Genomic DNA, 21,042 nt, shown 5'->3' with positions numbered 1-21,042 from the left:
GGTGAACCTACCAGGGATGTGTTAGGAGGGGGATCAAAACCTCTTAATACTAAATCTCTAAAAAAAAAAAAACACCAACTAGGCCTTACAGGAAGTGGGGAGGACAATAGTGAGGATGTTCTTCCAGAAGGGACTGGAAGTCCAGGTGCCCTCATCACTCAGGTCAGCTGCAGGGGATGAGCTGTGAGGGACAATGGCTGTTGGGATGGGGAGAATCAGTCCCACTACTGAGAGGTCAGAAGAGAGAGCTGAGTAGCTGGGCTTATGGGACACACCTGGTATAGAGACAGAATGGCGGGCTCCAGAGCCATCCACCTGAGCTTCAGCCCTCACTCACTCTGGACACTAATCTGCTGAGATTTTGGCTAAGTTCCCAACCTCTCTGCACCTGAGGTCCTTGTCTCTAAGGTGGATAAATGAGTACACCTGTATCAGAAGGCTGTTATAAAAGTAAGTGAGATAAAGACATGCTATCTAATAGAACTTCTGTGATGATTAAGTGTTCTCTGGGCTGTTCAGTAGCTACTAGCCACATGGAACTATCAAGCACTCGAAACAGCTAGTGAGATTGAGGAACTAAATTTTAATTGTTGTTAAGTGTACTTACTTTAAAAAGCTGAGTGTGACAAGTGGCTGCCTTATTGGATATTGCAGGCTTTGACACTGCTGGGCAAGTAGAAAGTGCTTGATGCACCATAGCTGTGGTTGTGAGGAAGAGTCGGAAACCTTGAGCCACCAAAGCCTTCCTCCCAACCGCAGCTCTTACTGGTAATTCCCAGAGAGGTGAGATGATCTGTGCAAAGGTTCTCAGACATAAGGCCTGCTGGGATTGGAGTCCCCTCCCTAGATGGAACTGGGGGCTCCAGTAAAGACCTGAGACCGTTTCTTTGGGTTAAGTCTAAAGGAAAGAACAAACTGGAAATGGATAAAAAAAAACAACGTAGAACTTAGGACAGAAGCTGAAAAGACCAGGAGTCAGAAGATCTGGAGCCAGACTGGGAATGAAATTGCTGGCCTTGCCTGCCAGGGCCAGGAAATGCTATAGGGTATCTGTTCACAACTGCAGGGAGCTTGAAAGAGCTGGTGCGACCCCTTGTGGCTAATGGTCAACAATTGCCCTAAGGAGGTACTCTTAGGGTGATATATACTGAAATGTCATTTTCCATTTCCCTACCAACCCATCAGCCCAGCCAGCTTTTTTTTTTTTTTTTTTTTTTTTTTTTTTTTTTTTTAACTCTTTCTGAACACCCACCCCTCTTGGCCTTTAGGAGCTCAGGAAGAGATGGGCATACACTCAATGTAGTCTTTGCACTTCTTAAAATATTTTTTCATGCCTCCATTATTATATTTTATCTCACTCTATTGTATGTTTTATTGTTCTTTTCTACTTCTAGCCTGTGATCTCAAAGGCAAGGGCCAAGTCTAGTTAAACTCTGCATCTCCAGGCCTAGCCCCATCTGAGCTCCTAGTACACCCAAGTATAATGTTAGGAGTTCTGGAGTCAGAAAGATTTGGATTTAAATCCCAGTTCCCTGCTTCGTCGTTGGAGGACTGGAGGCAGTGGCTTAATCTCACTAGGTCTCAGGTTGTAAATTTGTGACGTAATAATGACATCTGATTTCTAGTATCATGGGAAGGAGTACACTTCTTTTTCTTTTGCACACACAGTATCTTGTGGAATTGGATTCTACCCTTATGTCTTCTAAGGAGCCTTATTGTACTACCAGCGTTATCCTAACCTTTCTCTCCTTTGAACTTAGTCACACCATTTTCAACGGAATCTTTCTCATAGATGCTTCTGAAGGATGCTCTAGTCTCCATCTGAAAACCAAACCAAACCTTGCCAGCAACTCTGCTCTGGACTCCACAACCCTTGTTAGCCCCGTTCACAGACAAGCTATTGTACTTGAGAGTGGTCTCTGGTGGCCCTCACCAGTTGGTGTTCTGAGACTCACTGTTGTGTCTCAAATGGTTACAAGTGTTCTAAGATACTGATCTTAGCCCTCCAGGCAGCTGGCTGGGGCCACACTTGAGGCTGGAAGCAGCTTTGCTCCAAAATCCAATGCTCCATTTCAACATAATTTTTTACATGAGCCACAAAGTGAAAGGGTGGAGGCACCAATGTTCGTTCTGACTCCCTGCCTCCACCTGCCCCCCCCACCCCCACCCCTTCCTCAACCCCTTCCAATTTGGCTTTAGCCTCCTTCACGCCCGTCTCCAGCGTATTTACACAATGGGCAGGTTTGGTCCTCATTCTGTTGGATTGATGCCTACACTGTTACTGCTGATTCCCCCAGCCCCGGGACACTTCTCCTGCCTTTCCTTCCCGCTCTCTGCCATGCAGCTGCCTTCCTCTAGTGTAGGGGTGTCGAACTCCATCAGAGAAGGGGCCAAAATCTAAAATCCAGCCTAAATCGCGGGCCGAATGGTTTACTGAACAGTCATAAACTGTCATTGTGATGGAAACGCAGTGGAGTGCAGTGATGACAGCGCGGTGCGGGCCACATTGCAAGGCCTGGCGGGACGGATTTGGCCCGCGGGCCTTGTGTTTGACACATGTGCTCTAGTGGCTTTGACGTTCGTTAGACCCTGATCCCAGGTCCTTTCCTCTTTTCACTCACTCTACAGTCTCTCCTTAAATAATCTCATCTGTGCCCAGGGTTTAGCCCCAAAGTTGCCTTTCCAGCACAGGCCACACCGGGTGTTTCAGATAGGAAACTGCTCAGAGGCGCCCTCAACTTAATGTGTCAAGACCGAGCCCAGTCTCTGCCTGCCTCCCGACCTGGTCCTCTACGGTGTTTCCTGTGTTCGTCAGCAGCACCCCTCTCCAGTCAGAAATCTTGCTTTCATGATTCTGATTTGCCCCAAAGTACAAGTTATCCCAACAAAATGTTCCCATTAATAAGACCCCTTTTCATAGCAGGCATCGTGCATGTGTGTGCACCTGTGTCCATGAGCTTTACATTCAGTTGTAGGTGACCACTCTTCCACCGGGCTTGGTGAGGGGACACACATCCTGTCTTAACACCTGGCACATACGCCTGGCATTAATTCCCACACAGAATGTCAAGCTTCCCGGGGGCATGGCCCTGTATGTCATGCTCTTTGCCAAGCCTTCAGCGCCTGGCCCAGAGTACCAGTTTGGCTCAGTGTATAGAGCATCGGTCTGCAGACTCGATTCCGGTCCAGGGTTCGATTCCAGTCAAGGCATGTACCTTGGTTGTGGGCACATCCTCATTAGGGGGTGTGCAAGAGGCAGCTGATCAATGTTTCTCTCTTATGGATGTTTCTAACTCTCTATCCCTCTCCCTTCCTCTCTGTAAAAAAAAAAATCAATTATTTATATATATATATATATATATATATATATATATATATTTTTTTTTTAGTGTGTGTGGGAGGATCTTGAGAGGAAGCTGAGACCCCTGGTCTGGGGTGGCTGCTGAATTGTAATCTCATCTGCCTTCCTCGAGGCCCTCTCACCCTCCCATGTTCTTATTTAGAAACTAGTGGATTTTAGGTGGATATCCTAACCCTCTGATGTAGTCTAGGATCCAAATAATTCAGTACCGTTATTTATCCTCAGTGGCACTAGGAGATTGTCTTTGGACAATACCTCGGAGGAACTGCCATTTAACCCATGGCATTCCTTTGAATCACAATTTCACCCCCATCTTTGTTCCCTTACTTGTGATTTTTATGCATACCCATTACTTTCTTTCTTGCATGTATCATCCTATGTAGCATGTTCAAATTTTTCCCCACATCCTTGCCTAGAGGCCGGTGGTCACCAAGGCAGCCTTAGAAATTAGGGAATGGCTCCATAGAAGAGGCTGGAAATGAGTGAGGTACATTCTTCCCTGGAGATAGAGAAAGAAAAGCATGAATTATTAAAGTGATAAATTGGATTTTGGGGGGTTCTCGGTTTACTGCTATCCAACATAATCTATTTTATGCATTTATATTGAATGCATAAAGTAGATCAGATTTAATTTTCTTTGGTTTGCTTATTTTCTCTTCCAGTTCCCTGAGTAGAAGGACCCAGGTGAAAATGGAGAGACCGAAAACCTTTTGTACTTAGAGGAGGTGATGTAAAGGACTTAGCACAGTGGACTGGGAAATTTAGCTTATTTATTTTTATTTGCCCAGGAGCAAATAAAAACTAAAGGAGCAGTGAGATATTTGAGAAAGATCATGGCATTTGGAATCAGACAGACCTGAGTTAGAACCCTGGTTCAGCCACATCCATTGTGTGGCTTGGGTTTCATTCTTGTTCCTCTTCTCAAAGTACTCCTTCCTGCATTCATTCCCTCCATCTCCCTAACACCAACTTTCTTCTTTTACTAGATTATTTTCATCTGCACAAATACTGTCCCAAACAAACCCTGGCCTCTGCCTTACTTGTCCCTTTCATGTTTCTCTTCCTTTCATTGTCAAGCTTCCTCAAAAGAGTCGTCCACATTTACCATTTCCTCTTCTGTAATCCCTACCCACTCCTCAGTCTTAGATGGCCTGTCTTCAGCCCCCACGTCACCGAGCTTCTCTGTCAAAGTCATCCTGATTCCTGTGTGTTGCTGGCTCCAACAGACCCGTCTCTGCCCTCTGATCATTTGGCTGCTCAGCAGCCTTTTCAACAGTTGAATGTGGCTTCCCGCTATAAGGTTCTCCCTCCTCCCAACTGGTGGGCGGAGTTATGACATTACTGGCACCTGTCACAGAGACATCTCCAAGACATTGAGCCATCAATCAGCGCCTGCCAAAGTGTCCTGGAGCCCACCCCTTCCTGTTCTGCTCTGGGTCCTGTTCTTCCCCTTAAAAAGACCCCCAGACCAGCCACATGCTGCTGATCCTCCATGTCCAGGTGGCAGCCAGGCTGGGTCCATCCCCCTCCCAACTCCTTCAATTCTGATTTCTCTACCTCTGTAATGAGTCCCGCTCATTACTGGGGAATAAACTTTACTTTAAAACTCCTTGGTGGTCAGTCTCCTGCGCCTCAAACCTTACACCCTCTCGAAACACTCTTCTTCCTTGGCATCCATCACGTCCCCTCTCCCGACTCCTCCGACCTATCTCCCACTCCGCCTTAGCTGGTTTGCTGGTTCCTTCTCCTCTTCCTGGTATTGAGTGTTGGGATCCTTAGAGTTCAGTTCTGGGCTACTCTCCTACCCTCCCCTCCTTTTCTACCTCTTCTCTTTACTGTTTACACTGTCTCCTTAGTCCCAAGAAGTGTTAACGGAAAAAAAACAACAACACATTGAAACCTGTAAAGAATTTTAGTGAGTTTATTTGAGCCAAACTGTTGACATATGCCGGGAAGCAGAACCTCAATGGATTGAGATAATGCTCTGAAGAATGGCGGGTTACATTTATACATTTACACATTTATATATTTATACATTTATACATTTATATTTATACATTGCAATCAAAGGAAGGGGATGTAGGTGAGTTACATGAAATTCATTGGTGATAGATTAGGGAGGTGGGACAGAGCGAAGGGGGTTAGGAAACCTCTGGGATAGGGTAAAAGGTGAAATGATGGACATGAGCTTCTTTTACAGAGATGGATACAGGATACTTTAACGTAATTAACTGTTGACAATTAATTTGATAACAATAACAATGAGGGAATGTCTAGAGGCCATTTGTTGTGCCCGGAGGGGTCCGAGATAAAAAGGAAGTTACAAGTTACCCAGACATCTCACAGATATGTTATCTTAGAGGCAGAAAAGGCAGATGGGCTCAGTAAAGAAGATCTAAATTGATCTTTGTCAGGTGAAATATCTGGGGCATGACTACCCACTATAACCTATTTATAGTTAGATATTTAATTTTCAAACCATCTTTTGTGGTTGTTTTAGGTCTCTGAGTTTGCAAGACCGCCACGCAGGCCTTTCCTGAGCTTGTTAGGTTAGCATGTGGCCCTTTTCTTTCTCAGGAGTGACCTCAAATTGTTATCTTCTGACTTGACCGAACCTTTTGAGTGGGTTTCCTACCTGAATATGTTAGGGGCAGAAGTAGAATATTGGGAACCAGCTATTGTAGAATTGTAAGAAAAATGAATCATGCTCTGTTAACAGTGGCTGTTTTGTTCTGATTAAAGAAGCATATCTGCTACAGATGTTTTCTTTTTAAGAAATAAAGGACACACTCCTTCCAGCCAACATCAAGCCATGAAACCAGGGAGCGGAACTATGAGCTGGGTTGCCTGCTGCCAACCCTAAGATGGGCTTGGGTGGCAAGTGCCCAGCCTTGAGGCTGGATCTGGGCAACTTCTCTGGGCTCGGAGTGCTGTATGTGCAAAACAAAGATTATTGATGTTGTCTACAATGCATCCAACAGCAAACTGGTCCATGCAGAGACCCTAGCAAAGAACTGCCTCATGGTCATGGACAGCACACTGTACCGACAGCACTCGAGTCCACCAGGCACTGCACCTGGGCCGCAAGAAGGGGGTCATGCTGAGGAGGAAGAGATTTTAAAGAAAAAATGATCAAAGAGCCTGGCTGGCATGGTTCAGAGGTAGAGTGTTGACCTATGAACCAGGAGGTCACGGTTCTATTCCAGTCAAGGCCATATGCCCAGGTTGGGGGCTTGATCCTCAGTGTGGGGCCTGAAGGAGGCAGCTGATCAATGATCCTCTCTCATCATTGATATTTCTATATCTCTCTTCCTCTTCCTTCCTCTCTGAAATCAATAAAAACCATCAAAACAAAACAATAAAATAAAATTCAGAAGAAATATGATGAAAGGAAACAATGCTATGATCAGCAGTGTCCCAGAGGAGAAGCTCCGGCAATGTTGCGCGTATCACCCAGCACCAGGCCCGTGTGGCCAAGCAGACGGACAGCTGTGTGCCGCAGGGCAAGGAGCTGGAGCCCTAGCCCAGGATATCAAGGCCTGGAAAGGCAAATAAATCCTCTTTCCTCCTGTCTTAGCTCATTTAATAAAGGTGTTTATTCTAGGGGAAAAAAATAAACATTCTAGTTTCCCTGGAAGTTCTCCCTGTTTTTCACCAGTTCTCCTATATGTGTGTGTGTACAACCTGATGAATATACAGTCATAGCTTATTCTTGTTGGTTGTTTTACTATGCATTTCCCTAATTCCTTTTTGTCCCCACCCCATTGACTTCCTTTGTGGTTTGTGGGTTCCGGCTATCAGATGAGCAGAAGTGGGTTGGGGTGGGTGGAGGGTCACTCTCAAGCTGTCCGGGGTGCAGCATGACTCCTTGTGGGCCTGGAGCTCTCCACTCATTCCCGGCCTCCTTCCCCTCCTAAAGGGTCTTGGGCACACGTGCCAGGCCAGATCCAGCGCCCGCAGGACTGAGGAGCAAAATGTGGAGACACAAGGTCACCCTCCCTGCCCAGCCTCGCCTTGAGCTCTGAAGGCTCCTGTGAGGAGCAGGACAGGGCTCCCTGGTGCCCATGTGGGCATGTTGAAGAGTACCAATCAGGACAGCCTTGGGGTTCAGGGTGCTCTGGCATCTGCAGCTGTCTCAACTCCTCTGGGGATCGTGTGTGCTCTCACGGTGGGAGCTGTCTTTGGCGTCTCTGGCACGGCCCTCCCTTGGCACATACCACATGCCCTTTACTCACAGAACAGACCATCTGGTCTCTCGGGCTCCTCTGTACTTGACACATCGATGACTCCTTGGAGAGAAGAAGACAAGTTTAAAGGTAAGAGGACAGACATAATGGGAGAGAGGGATGGGGAATGGGAGTGCAACTGAGGTAGAACGTTTGTAACCAGAGAGCACCTTTGGTTTTGGGGAAATAGGGAGAAATACTAAGGTGCTGGACTGAACCCAGCACCAGGGGTCACGGCCTCTGCAGACCTACGAACCGGGCCAACTGGGATATGGCAACAGCCCAGGATTCCAAATGAGATGTGAGAGGTTCACCCAGAGCAGCGGGGATGCAGGGGGAGGGCTGGCTGCCGTTGGAGGACACAGTTCCAGCGCCTGTGGATGGCCCTCACCTGAGACCCTTTCCCATTCCAAAAACATCAAAAAGTCTCAACCTGCAAGTCCAGAGGGCGAGCAGTCCGACTTGACCCCTTTACTGTCCTTTGCAAAACATTAAAGCCATCGACTTCCAGCAAGCAGGCAGAGCAGGGTCTCACTTAACTCTGCTCTTCTGAAAAGTCTCACCCATCAGCAGCCACCAGGCCTTGTCCTTTTGGCAGCATTACACCAGAAAACACCAGACTGCTGCTAAGTCAGCGGCCATTCTGCCAGAGGGTAAGTAAAGAAAAAAAAGGGTCAACAAAACAAAACAAAGCAAACAATATGGGGCCTCATGGCCTGCCCTCTGCGCAGAGCCTGTGGGAATGCCACCCTGGGATATGATCCTAACCTATAGTCCGAATTTCTTCTGCCCTTTCACCGGCTCATCTCACTGTATTTTCTGTTCCCCCGGGATGACATTTTGCCCCATCATCCTGCACGCATGCTCTACACCTTCATCTTCCTCTCACAGCCCCCTTCATCTTCCCCACTTCTCTCCAAGCCCCTCTGTGAACTCCGCACCTACTCTATAATAATAAAAGGGTAATATGCTAATTAGACCGGACATCATTCCAGACGAAGCCAGGGCCAGAGGAAGCCAGCCTGGGTCCCGGATGCCAGAGGGAGCAGGTGCTGGCAGCCAGGGGAAGAAGGCCCACTCCTGCACGAATTTTTGTGCCTCGGGCCTCTAATACATACTATTATATTAGTGATTTTACAGCATCCAACATTTGTGTATCCCTTAGATGCATGGTCGGCAAACTGCGGCTCGAGAGCCACATGCAGCTCTTTGGCCCCTTGAGCGTGGCTCTTCCACAAAATACCACGGCCTGGGCAAGTCTATTTTGAAGAAGCGATGTTAGAAGAAGTTTAAGTTTAAGAAATCTGGCTCTCAAAACCATTGTACTGTTGATATTTGGCTCTGTTGATTAATGAGTTTGCCGACCACTGTCTTAGGCTATCTGAGCACACCCTCAACCTCTCATTGAGAGTTCAGCTTTTTTAATTGTAACAGACACACTCCTCATATCTCTTTAATCATCCTGGCATTGCTTGAGTATTTACGTATTGCATCTTTTCTAACTATATGTACCCATCTTCGCATGCAGACTTCGAGGTGTGCATGGTGTCATGTCTCCCCCACTACGTTTATTCTTTTCTTCCCATTTCTGCATCCATGTGCAGATACCCAGCTAGGTGACAGCAGGTCACATGTCAGTTGCCAAATATTTATGGAGCACCCATGTGCCAGACATTGTGCGGGTGCCACCTGTATGGGCCAGATACTTAAGACTCTAGGAGGAAAGAGAGACATTCAGCAGCTAAACGGATCATTAGAGGTGAGCAAAGAACGGGGAAGTAGAATGACAAATGCTCTGGGAATATGTGGGGTGGTGGGAGACCTTTCTCCCAGGAAATAATGTTAAACTGACACCTTGGGGGGTAGGAGTTGGGAGCTAGGCAACGAGTTGGAGAACAAACCATCCTGACAAAGGAGATAGCGTGTGCCGGACCCCTAAGTGGAGAGAGCATAGCATTTGGCCGTGTGCCGGAAAGGCTGCCCAGGCCTGTCACGTGCCAAAGGCCTTTGGGACTGTCTTCTGATCACCCCCTGAGCTCTCAGAATACCCTGCCTGAAGGGAGGGTCTTTGTGCTGAGGATTTGGGCCAGGCCAGCCATCTGTGCTAACAGCATGGTGTGGTGAATGCCCACTTGATGCGCACAAAGTTGCTGGCGCCTGCTCTCTCAGTCTGGCCTCCATGGAGACTGACTAGCTAAGGTCTGACTGGCCCCAGCAGAAGCCCTGGACACCAAGGCCTGGGGGAGCTTCCTGGTGGGCAATGGTTTTTTATTTTTATTTTTATTATTATTATTATTTTTTAAAATATACTAGAAGCCTGATGCAGGAAGATTCGTGCTAGAATAAGCTTTCCTTTCCCTGGCTGCCGGCACCACCTTCCACTTCGGCCCAGCCTCTTTCAGCTCAGGCCAAGAGCCCCCTCTTTCTGCTCCAGCCCCACCTTCCCACGCTTCCCAGAGGCCCTGAGAGACCAGGGATAGGGCAGAATGCCTGTGTCCCCGCCCCTGTTGTTCAGTACCTGTGTATGCAAATTAACCGCCATCTTTGTTGGGTTAACTTGGGTATCACTCCTAATTGGCTGATAGCATAGCGGAGGTATGCTCAATTAGCATGTTTGTCTATTATTAGATAAGATTTTTATTGATTTCAGAGAGGAAGGGAGAGAGAGAGAAACATCAGTGATGAAAGAGAATCACAGATTGGCTGCCTCCTGCACACCCCACACTGGGGATCGAGCCAGCAACCCAGGCCTGTGCCCTGACTGGGAATCTAACCCTGACCTCCTGGTTCATAGGTGGACGCTCAACCACTGAGCCACCCTGGCCGGGTGGCAATGCGTTTTAACCGGTCACACCTTGCTGCCAGGAGAACAAAGCGCTATCCATCAGCTCCCTGGAAGCTCTGCCCGGCTCCTTACTGAAGTCACTCTGCCCCGTGTGCATTTCTCCTCGGCTGATTTTAATGTGAGAACATTCACTGCAATAAACCATCGGTGAGAGTAGAACAGCTTCTCTGTGAGTTTTTCTAGCAAATCATCAAACCCAAGGGTAGACTTGGAGACCTCAGCACAGGTAGGGCCCAGAGAACAAGGCGATGGGGGAGGGGAGAGTGTGAGGCCAGGGAGGAGCTGGAGGATGGGAAGGGATTCCTCAGCCCCTTATAGGCTGTGGTCAAGAACGGCTTAGTTCTGCCTGGGGGCTCGGTCCCGGTGTGGTTACTTTATTCATTCTATTCCATGGTCCTAGGCTGCACCCGGCCTCAACTAGATCTCACAAAAGGCACCTCTAGAAAACACGCAGATCCGTACATTTCCTCGGGGTACGGAGGAGCCCAAGGACACACAAAACCCGTGGAAGGAGGTGAGCAGGGCCACCCGGGGTGATGTCTGTACGAAGTACCTCCATACGGCCCCGCGTGGGTATGGAACAGAGCTGCTACTGAATACATGCTGGTAAAGCCACAGTGCAGTTTATTATAAAAGCCAGGCGCAAACAGCCCCAGAACTGCTTGCCACAGACACACTGAAAACTCAGAGGTGTCCTCACCAAGTTCTTCCATTATCAAATGTCCATGGCAACAGAAGGAGTGAGGGAAAAAGCAGGGCGAGAGAGCGCGGAAGCAATTTATTGCCACAAAGAGCCGAGCTATCAACGTTGAAAGTAAGTCATCAGCAGCGGCAGGCAGGGACGCGCACCAAAGCGTTTCTCAGATCTCCGCTTCCTGGACAAACACGCGGCTTCTCGGGAGTACGCCTTGGATCCGAAATAGCCGGGGAAAACGTTACAGTAATGGAAGGAGCGCTTATGCAACTCATTTTGAAATCAACAGGGGACTGTGGTTGGGACGGCGCAGGAGGCTGGGGCGCGGGCCTGATCGGGCTGATGGCCGCCGCGGCCCAACGCTGTGAGACAGAGCGTCCCTGCCGGAGGGGGGAAGCCAGGCAATCACGGGGCTCTGCTGACAGCTTGCGAGCCCGCAGCTGTGATTCCGGGGAACACAAGATGCTGTTATATATTTTCCAATTACAGCAAAGTCTTTTCTCTCTGCTCCCAAGAGGGAAGGCGCTTTATAGTCTAACAAACTCAAGTTGGAATCCTGTTCTAGCTATGTGGCTCTGGGCGTGTTTCTTAAAACCCTCCGGGCCCCAGCTCACTCATCTGGTCATTATAAGAGCTTATCCTTAGGTTTCTTTTGAAGACCAAAAGAGATAATGCTTATAAACTACTGGGGATAGTGCCTGCCACGCATGAAGGGCTCACATAACAACAACAAAAGCAGAGTTTTAAATAAACCAGGAGGCATAAAATGGTATTTTGAGGGCTCGAGGCCAGCACACGGGCCTTAAGCCTGTCCTGCCAGGTGAGGATAGCCACATGCTCCGAGTTAGACAATAGTGGCCCTAACAGAAGTGGCCTGAGTGCCAGCTTGATGAAGCTAAGCTTTGATGAAGGTGGACTTCCCCATGTCACTGGAACCAGGGGCAGGTCTTGGCAGGTGGGGTGTCTGATCCAAGAAGCAGCGTGTGGAGCTACCGCTCGGGTTTGCTGCCAGCTCCTTTGCACAGTGTGAGGCACCGGGCAAGCCAGCCATCTCTCTAAGTCTCAGTGCCCTCATCTACAAAGAAAAAATGCCCGACTTCCAAAATGGTTGTGAGTATAAAATGATATAACCCAATGTATGTAAACACCTGCTCTATAGTAGGTGCCTCATAAATATGATAATTATAATCCTATCAGTAAGCAAGTGCAGTCACAACAAACTGTGAAGTGCATTAGTGGTAACGGATATTGGTTTGTCACACAGCAAGCCCATGAGACTAAGTTGGTTTCCTTCTCATAAAGAGTGGCAAGACACAGACAGGTTTTTTTTGTGTTTATCTTTTTAAATGTATTTTTATTGATTTCAGAGAGGGAGAGGGAGAGAAACATCAATGATGAGAGAGAACCACTGATCAGCTGCCTCCTGCATGCTCCCTACTGGGGATCAAGCCACAACTTGGGCATATGCCCTTGACCAGAATTGAACCTGGGACCCTTCAGTCCACAGGCAGAGACGCTCTATCCACTAGACCAAACTGGCTAGGGCAGGGATGTTTTTCACATACAACACTCCCTTCAGCAGGGAACTTGGACCACATGCCAGAGAATAAGCACGAATAAAACTTTAAAAACAGGGGGTGGGGGTCAGCGTTACTGCAGCCATGCCTACCCGCAACTCATTGCGAATACAGCACTGCTCCATGTAGGACGTTAGAAGTGTCCACCGCCATCTTGGGAACCCAGCCTGAAAAAGGGGGTGGACTGGGGACGAGTGCAGACACTCCTCAGAAGAGTGATGGTGTTTGAGGGTGTTTGATTTGGCCCCTTCTTCCCTATCCGTATGTGTATCCACAGGAGAATTCCTGGATGTGTTCCCACCTCCACTCCCACAGCAAACAGAAGCCTATGGCTGCATGTGGTCTTGCTGACTTGATGCAGTGGCTCTCACGTGGGGCTGATTTTGTCCGCCAGGGACATTCGGCAATGTCTGGAGACATATTGACTGCCACTCTTTTGGAGGTGACATTCCACTGGCGTCTAACCGCTCCCCTCCCCCCCTCAAACAAAGTGTCCAGCCGCAAACAGCAGCAGCGCTGGCCTCTCGAAGTCCTGGTCTGATGCCATGTGGAGGCTCCTTGTCTGTGGAGGGGCTTGTTCCTCACACCTGCCCTCTCAGGGCAGAATGCGGAAGGGTTATGGCCGGCCTGTAAGCCCTCGTGGGTGGCCTTATACAGAAGAGGGGGTGAGCAAAAGGCAGAGTGTGAGTGGGAATGAGCTCAAAGGGAATCTCAGACTACCCCCCCAAAGCTGATGGGAGGATAAGGACAGTTTTCATTCCAAGTCAACTCTTATTTAAAACCGTTTTCCTGAAGCACGTAATTATGCTTATTTCCCCGAGGAACTCTTGAGGCAGAGGAGACCTGCTTGGATGATGGGGATGGAGGCTGCACGGAGGGCTTCATGGGGCTGGAAATTCTTCTGTCCCCTTTGAAGGGGCCTCGGGAGGAAGGACAGGGCAGATCCCTCTTTGTGAGCAGAAGGCATGGGGAGGGCGGGCCAGGTTGGGACAGAGGACAGGGTGTGAAGACCTGTTGTATGATCTGAGGTCAGGGTCAGCGTGGACACATGAAGGCGGGGTGAAGCTTCAAGCCTCCCACCTGTCTTCACATCCTGGTAAATGGAGGGAAGGAATAACGGAAGTGGGCTGTTCACACCCTTCCTGCCTTCATGTGATCTCTCTCTCTCACACACACAGCCCTTTGGAAGATACTCTGGGCTGCATTAAGAAACAGAATGAGCCGAAACCGGTTTGGCTCAGTGGTAGAGGTCCCAGGTTCGATTCTGGTCAAGGGCATGTACGTTGGTTGCGGGCACATCCCCAGTATGGGGTGTGCAGGAGGCAGCTGATGGATGCTTCTCTCTTAAGGATGTTTCTAACTCTCTATCCCTCTCCCTTCCTCTCTGTTAAAAAAAAAAAAATCAATAAAATATATTTAAAAAAGAAAAAAAGAAACAGAATGAGCCATGCTATTGAGCAGGGCAGGTTGGAGGAAATTTTGATGAGAAGCACGTGAGCTGGACACCGCGAGGCTGGTGAGAGGCCCCCAGCCCTTGGGAGAGGAGCACAACAATCAGGCCTTCTCTGTCCTAAGAGGGTCAAGGGCATGACCCACGTAGGGGACATGGGCCTAGACAGAGTGGCTGCATCCATGTGGGCCCCCCTGGCCTGTGAGCATCGGGGACCCTGGGCTTTGGGGGGTTTGTGCCCTTTTCACTGACCAGCTCTCCGGAAGACAGATCAGATAGCAGATACAGAGTTTCGGCGTCTTTAATAAGAGGCTGAAGATGTGTGTTGCAGTCCTGGCCCATCCTCCCACTTTCTAGAAGTGTAACCTTGAGACTCTGAGCGTTAGCTACCTCCGCAGGGCCATTCCGACATCCCAGGGCTCACGGTAAGCTGCCGTGTGGAAGTGCTTTGTAAACTGTGAGGTGCTGGGCCACAGGAGCTGGTTCTTACAAGTTATTTATTCAAGGGAGGGACCCCCACATCAACCAGTGCAGCTCCAGACGTCCCTGCCATCGGAACCTGCCGGCAGGAAGGTCGACCTCCGTCTCTGAGCCGGCGGGGAGCTGGAAGCTTCGGGCCACTTCCCCATCGCCGGCCCCTCCGAGGCCCTGGCCAGGCAGCGGCTGGAAGAAGGGTGCTGGGCCCTATTTAGTCCGCTGGTAGAACTGGAAGACCGCTTTCTCCTGCTCGTACGTCTCGATGGAGCCGGGCCGGAGCCGCCGGATTTCGGCGATGGCGCCTTCGGGATCCAGGCCCTGCTCCTTCACCAGGTAGCAGGCCAGCATGGTGCCCGTGCGGCCGAAGCCCAGGGCGCAGTGCACTCCCACGGCCTGTGGAGGGGCAGCGTGATGGGGGGAGCCTGCCGCCCTGCTCACCCTCTCCTGGCCCTCGCTTAGGCCTGTCCCTCTCGCCCTACAGGGCTTCCTCTGGCTCAGGCCCAGGATCCTGCACGCCTCACAGGCACAGGAAGTGGCATTGAGTCGGGAGGGCTGCCTGGTACCTGTGGCTGGGAGGAGGGCACCAATCACCAGCAGAGGGGCTGGTTGAAGGCCTGGGCTCCTGGTCTGTGTCATCTCCCCCCCCCCCCCCCCCCCCCCCCCTCCCTGCGCTCTCCAGGGTGGAAGGCATTGGCCAAGTGTGTCCCCTGAGGACCTGACGTGCTGCTGGTCCAAATGGAGATGCGATGCAAAATGCACCAGGCTGAGAAGACGTGGTGCCCAAAACAACGCCAACACCTCACTAAGAATGCACTTTGTATGGATTACATGTTGCAACAGGATTTTTGACTTGCCGGGCTAAAAGATATTATCAAAATGAATTTCTCCTGCTCCCTTTTTTACCTTTTAAAACGTGGCTGCTAGAAACTTTAGGAGTACATGTGGCCCTAACCGGTTTGGCTCAGTGGAAAGAGCAATGGCCTGCAGACTGAAAGGTCCCAGGTTCAATCCCAGTCAAGGGCATGTACCTTGGTTGCAGGCACATCTCCAGTAGGGGGCGTGCAGGAGGCAGCTGATCGATGTTTCTCTCTCATCCATGTTTCTAACTCTCTCTCCCTCTCTGTAAAAAAAAATAAATAAAAAATATATATTTTTAAAAAGAGTGCATATGGCTCCATTATATTTGGATGGAGCCCTGCTGTAGGGACTGCTCAATAGCCTCTGACTTCGGCCTTCCCCGGTCCCACGTCTGTGCACCCTTTCTCCTCCCCAACTCTCACCTGCAACCGGTTCTTCCTCTCCGCTAGCGGGTGCACCGGGCGCGGACCTCCCCTGGGTTTCCCGGTTCAGTTTCACACGGAGCCTCCAGGCTCCGGTCTTCCCGATTTCCTCTCGGCTCCCCGTGTCCCCGACTCTGCTCCCCCAGATCCCCCGGCTCCCTCTGCTCCCCCAGCTCCCCCTGCTCCCCCGGCTCCCAGTGACCCCGCTGCCCGCTCCCAGGGCCGCCCTCCGGCCTGGCCGCCCGCTGACCTCTCCCCGGGCGTTCGCCTCGTCCACGATGTGCACGAAGCGGTCGATCTGCTCGGGGGCGGGCGGGCAGAAGTCGGCGATGCGCAGGCGGTGCAGCGTGAGGCCGGGGCAGCAGTCGCCGTGCGGGGGCCCGCGCTCCGTCAGCGACACCAGGTGCCGCACGCCCTGGGCCAGCAGGAACCGGTAGTGCGCGGGCAGCCGCGGCAGCGCCAGCCCCGCCAGCCGGCCCGGGAGCACCCACGAGAAGTTGGGGGGCTGCACGCCCAGGCCTGAGGGAGGGCCCGGGGCCGCAGGTCAGCGGGAGGGGCGGCCTGCACCGCTCCGCCCCCTGGCCCGTCCGATCGTCCGTCCGCCCGCCCGCCCAGGCCGGGTAGCCCCCACCTACCCTGCTCCGGCGCCTCGGAGGACCCCGCAGACTCGGGGACACGCCCCGACGACATTCTGCTCGGCAGCCCGGACTGGCCCAGGCGCACGGGGGCGGGGCCTAGGCCTGAGTGACGCGGAGGAGCACCTATCCGGCCCTGGCCCCGGCGGGACCCGACCCAGACCCCTTGGTGATTGGTTGGATAGTCAATAAAAGGCGGGATTACGGCAGCGCGGAGATTGGAACGACGTAAATAGCCCAGAAGAAAGCCCAGGAACGAACGAAGAATTGTTTTCTGTGAAAGAAGCCACCCGGGGTCGGACTCTGCTGCCCCCTGGCGGTCGGTGGGGTTGATGGCACCACAGGCAATCCTGCTGGCTTGGCCTCTTTAATGCCAAGGGGTTCAGAAATGGCAAATCTGCTTCCTCTTTGGAGAACGAATTTCCTCTGCAAATGGCTATGACCGTCTCTCTCAGTGAATTTCTGAACACGTCCAATAAGAAGGAATCATTACTATACGGAGACTATTCTCATTTCTTTCATTGCTGGAATTATGAAAAATCCTGGGTTGCCATGGGGTGTCCTGAAATTTAAAAATTAACAAATCGAGCATTTAACTGCATGCCAGATGCGATTCCAAGCAGTCACATGTGTTAACTCCTTCAATTGCCATAATAATCTAATTATGAGGCCATCTTGTGAACACAGTTATAGATGACAAACGGAGGCTTCGGAGAGGTTCCGGAGCTTGACTGAGGATGACTGATGGCTGGGGGGTTTGAAACCAAGCATCCTGGCTCCACAGTCTTTAACAACACGGTATTGCTTCCTCAAATGGAAAGCTACTGCCTGCCTCTTCGTGCAACCATCCTCATGTCCCCACATGTCGTCTGGATTAAACGTTCCAGAATTTCTTAATTTCTCATGGCTAGAGGCCCAGTGCATGAAATTCATGCATGGAGGGGTGTGTGTCCCTCAGCCCAGCCTGCACCCTCTCCAATCTGGGACCCCTCCAGGGGAGTCAGACATCCCTCTCACAATCCAGGATTACTGGCTTCCAACTGCTTGCCTGCCTGCCTTCCTGATTGCCCCTAACCGCTTCTGCCTGCTAGCCTGATCACCCCCTAACTGCCTCCCTGCCAGTCTGTTTGCCTCCAACTTCCCTCCTCTGCCGGCCTGGTCACCCTAACTGCCCTCCCCTGCAGGGTTTGATCGCCTCCAACTGACCTCCCTTGCAGGCCTGGTGCCTCCCAACTGCCCTCCCCTGCTGGCCAGCTTGTGTCCATATGGGGGCAGGATCTCTGACCACATGGGGGCAGCCGGATTGTGTGTTGGAGTGATGGTCAATCTGCATATCACTCTTTTATTAGATAGGATTTTCAGGCTCTCTGAGCCACCCTCCCCTGGGTAGGCTAGAGTTTTTCATGTGGGCCTATGAACACAGCGTCTCAGCCCATATCCTCATTTGAACTATGTGCTTCTGGTGACGCAGACTGACTATACTTATGAAAACACTGAATTTGCTTATGTACCAGGCCCCATGCCAAGTGTTTTCTGGAAGAACCACAAGGGGAAATATTTTTGTATCCCTTTTGTATCTGAGTAATCTGAGGCTTAGAGAAGCTGGTTAACTTGGCCAATGACACACAACTCGTAAGTAGCTGGGCTGGTTGAACCAAGGTCTTCTTCATTCCAAACCTGGGGCCCAGCCATGAAGATCTACTTCCCTCCCTTTGGCTCCTCCTACTCCTGTCTCACACATTTGACCATGTAAAGCTCTGGTTCTAGCAAAATGAGAAGGAATTGCTCTTCCCTCCAAGTTCAAAGCCTACTCGGACCCTATGGAAATGCACTTTCATTTATCCAGACAATGCTGAAGCATTGCCTCCACCCGCTCTCCCCAGGTTCTAGGAGCTGCAAAATCTACCTTTTCCTCGCCTTCTGTGCATTCACAGCCCTGATTAAGCCCTTCTCCTTTGCATCCTCATTTCCCACACAACTCCCTGTCGATCTTTCTACCTATCCCAAACCATCCCTTTCTCTCCTTCTCTGCGGTAACTCTCAGCCACCAGCCCCTCCCACACCCCCAGGGCTTCTGGTTGCACTGCCTCTGCAGACAAGTATCCACAAGACCCTGTGTCTCTTCCTCGCCTTTTCGAGAACCAGCTCAAAGCCCACCTTCTCCAGAATGAAGACATTTCTGGGAGAGACATATTCTCTTCTCTTCTGAGCCCCCAACAGGGACTGTCCCCCACAGCGGATCTCTGGAGGCGTAGAAGTGCCTCCTTCCATGAACCTGGGCCTTCTGGAGAGGCCAGTGGTTCCTTTTATAGGCATTCATCTCCCTTCTCTACTGCTCCCCCCTCTCCCCCAACCCTCTTATCAACAGACCCAGGGTCTCTGCCTTGGGCTGTGTCTCATTGTCAAGGATTGATTCCTTGTCAGAGCACATGCCTGGGTTTTGGCTCAATCCTTAGGAGGCAGCTGATTAATGGTTCTTTCTCATCATTGATGCTTCAACCTCTTTCTCTCTTTCCCTTCTTTTCTGATATCAATAAAAAATTTTTTTAAAAAAAGGAAAAAACTTAATTTTGCAGTAAAACTAACATGTGCAAAATAAGTCAGTGGATGAAAGATGAGCTTGGGTTAAAACCACCAGAAAAGTCTTATAAAAACAGTGGGGTATTTCTTCCATTTTGTTCTCTGTCCATTGTAAAATATTGGGAATGACTTTCATTGAAAAGCTCAACAAAACAGTCTTAGGGCATTCTAACTGCACTTTCCCCAGCTAATAAGAATCTTTTCATCTATTTCTCTTTCATGTTTGAGGCTCAGCTCCCTGAGGGCTTGATGCCAGTGGCCGTTAGAGGTGAAGCCAGCGTCAGAGGATTCCTTCCTCCAAGTAGTTCCCTGTGTCCCACTAAGGCAACAGGTTGCTTGGGTTTAGGTTCCTAAGGTCTTTGGACTGTAGTCAGAATCCTCAGGGCCTTACATATTCTGATCTTTTGTCTAAACACATTGCATACTTGGAACCCGACATTCTGGAAATTGGACTGAAGAAGGGATGTGGTGGTAGTCAACCTCTAAGATGGCCCGCAGTGGTTCATCTTATGCCCTGTCTGGTCTTTTCCACATTGGTAGGACTGGTTTTTGTAACCAGGGGGACATTGTGGAAATAAAGATGTGTGACTTCTTAGGCAGTCATAAAAGACACCTTGGCTTTTGCCTTGCTCTGTCTTGGAAGAAGCCAGCGGCCATGTTGTGAGCCTTATGGAGAGGCCTATGTAGTAAGGAACAGGGCTTCCTACCAATATCATGTAAGGGAGATACCTATTTTGGAGGTAGAGCCTTCAGTCCATCAAGACTTTAGATGACCTCCCCAATATCTTGACAATAACCTCATGGATTCTCTGAGCCAGATCCACCAGCTAGGCCTCTCCTGAGTTTCTTACCCACAGAAACTGAGATAATAAATATTTATTGTTTTGAGCCACCAAGTTTTGGGATAATTTTAAATGCAGCCACAAGTAACTAATAGAGATGGGAATATAAATGAAAGAAGAGAAACAATTTCTAATAAATTCAAGAAGTAAAAGAAAATTAAGTTTACATTTTGAAAGAAAAAATTATACTATGAACAATTGTGTTGTGAGTGTGCATGTGTTTGCTGGGGATGGGGCGTTGTGAAAGGTCAGTGCAAATTGTCCACATTTAGAGAAACTTGCCTTGTAGGAGAACCAGCAGAACAGTTTGGGTGTGGTTTGTGTGTGCATGGTGTTGGAAGTATGGCGGTTTTATGTGGTATTCATATAAATAGGGATGATATATAAATTATTCAATAACTGGCCCTGGCACTGGAAGCGAACAATGGACCCTCCTCCAGTCAGCACCATTGCCTATAAACAATTAGTGGAGCTGTCCTGCTGTCTACAGGATGCACTCCAGTGTGGACTGTAGAGGCTTTGACATGGTCTTGGGTGTGGCTAGATTACCTTGGAGATTTTGATTAAAGTCCTTCCACAAGATGGCACTGATAGCTTTTCCTTGTTTATATTTCTCTTGTCTTTTTGAAAAATGTGTAATTGTGTACTGTTAGAGACCATACAGTGACTGAAATCTCATAACTCACTGGTTGATTTCTTGTACATCTGACAATTCTATCGCCTTCGTGGCACTTAGAATTATGTTGTTCCTTTAGAACATTCAGGGAGCACATTGAGACTTTATGCGGGGATATTGTGAGGTTGGTGCCTTATCACAGAAGCTAGGATGAGGGGATTTGGAGATAGAGCAGAAGCTGGGGGCTGGGCTTTAGTTTCTGCAAAGCCACCCGACAAAGACAGGTGAGAGAAGAGAAGCAGAGGAGAGGGAGCACTCAGTTAGATAAGAGTCACCAGTGTGATGCTAACCATTTGAAACACTCCCTTACTTCTATTGTTCATGATGCTACAAACTTTGATTTGCCTTGGATCTGAAAAAAAAGAGATTACTGGAAACCTTTGCATTGCTGTTTTCTCA

At 49.8% G+C, this 21,042-nt stretch overlaps 1 protein-coding gene across 2 annotated transcripts; it reads right to left on the bottom strand.

The window, feature by feature from the left end:
• Window positions 1-11,352: 11,352 nt before the first annotated feature.
• DUSP23 (dual specificity phosphatase 23) lies at window positions 11,353-16,684 on the bottom strand. 2 transcript variants are annotated; one of them, XM_036442736.2, is made up of 3 exons: window positions 16,546-16,684; window positions 16,161-16,429; window positions 11,353-12,201 (listed from the first exon to the last, which is right to left on the bottom strand). In XM_036442736.2, exons 1-3 carry the CDS (start codon window positions 16,598-16,600, stop codon window positions 12,022-12,024), a joined length of 504 nt encoding a protein of 167 aa, XP_036298629.1. In that variant the 5' UTR covers window positions 16,601-16,684; the 3' UTR covers window positions 11,353-12,021. The 2 variants fall into 2 exon arrangements, with proteins under 2 accessions (XP_036298629.1, XP_036298628.1); XM_036442735.2 differs by lacking the exon at window positions 11,353-12,201 and adding an exon at window positions 14,634-15,023 and having other exon boundaries at window positions 16,546-16,683.
• Window positions 16,685-21,042: the final 4,358 nt, after the last annotated feature.

This window comes from Pipistrellus kuhlii, unplaced genomic scaffold (assembly GCF_014108245.1).
Source record: "Pipistrellus kuhlii isolate mPipKuh1 unplaced genomic scaffold, mPipKuh1.p scaffold_m20_p_18, whole genome shotgun sequence".
In the NCBI taxonomy this organism is placed as follows: Eukaryota; Metazoa; Chordata; class Mammalia; order Chiroptera; family Vespertilionidae; genus Pipistrellus; species Pipistrellus kuhlii.
The sequence above is the reverse complement of the archived record's forward strand: the minus strand, read 5'-3'. Positions and strand labels throughout refer to the sequence as shown.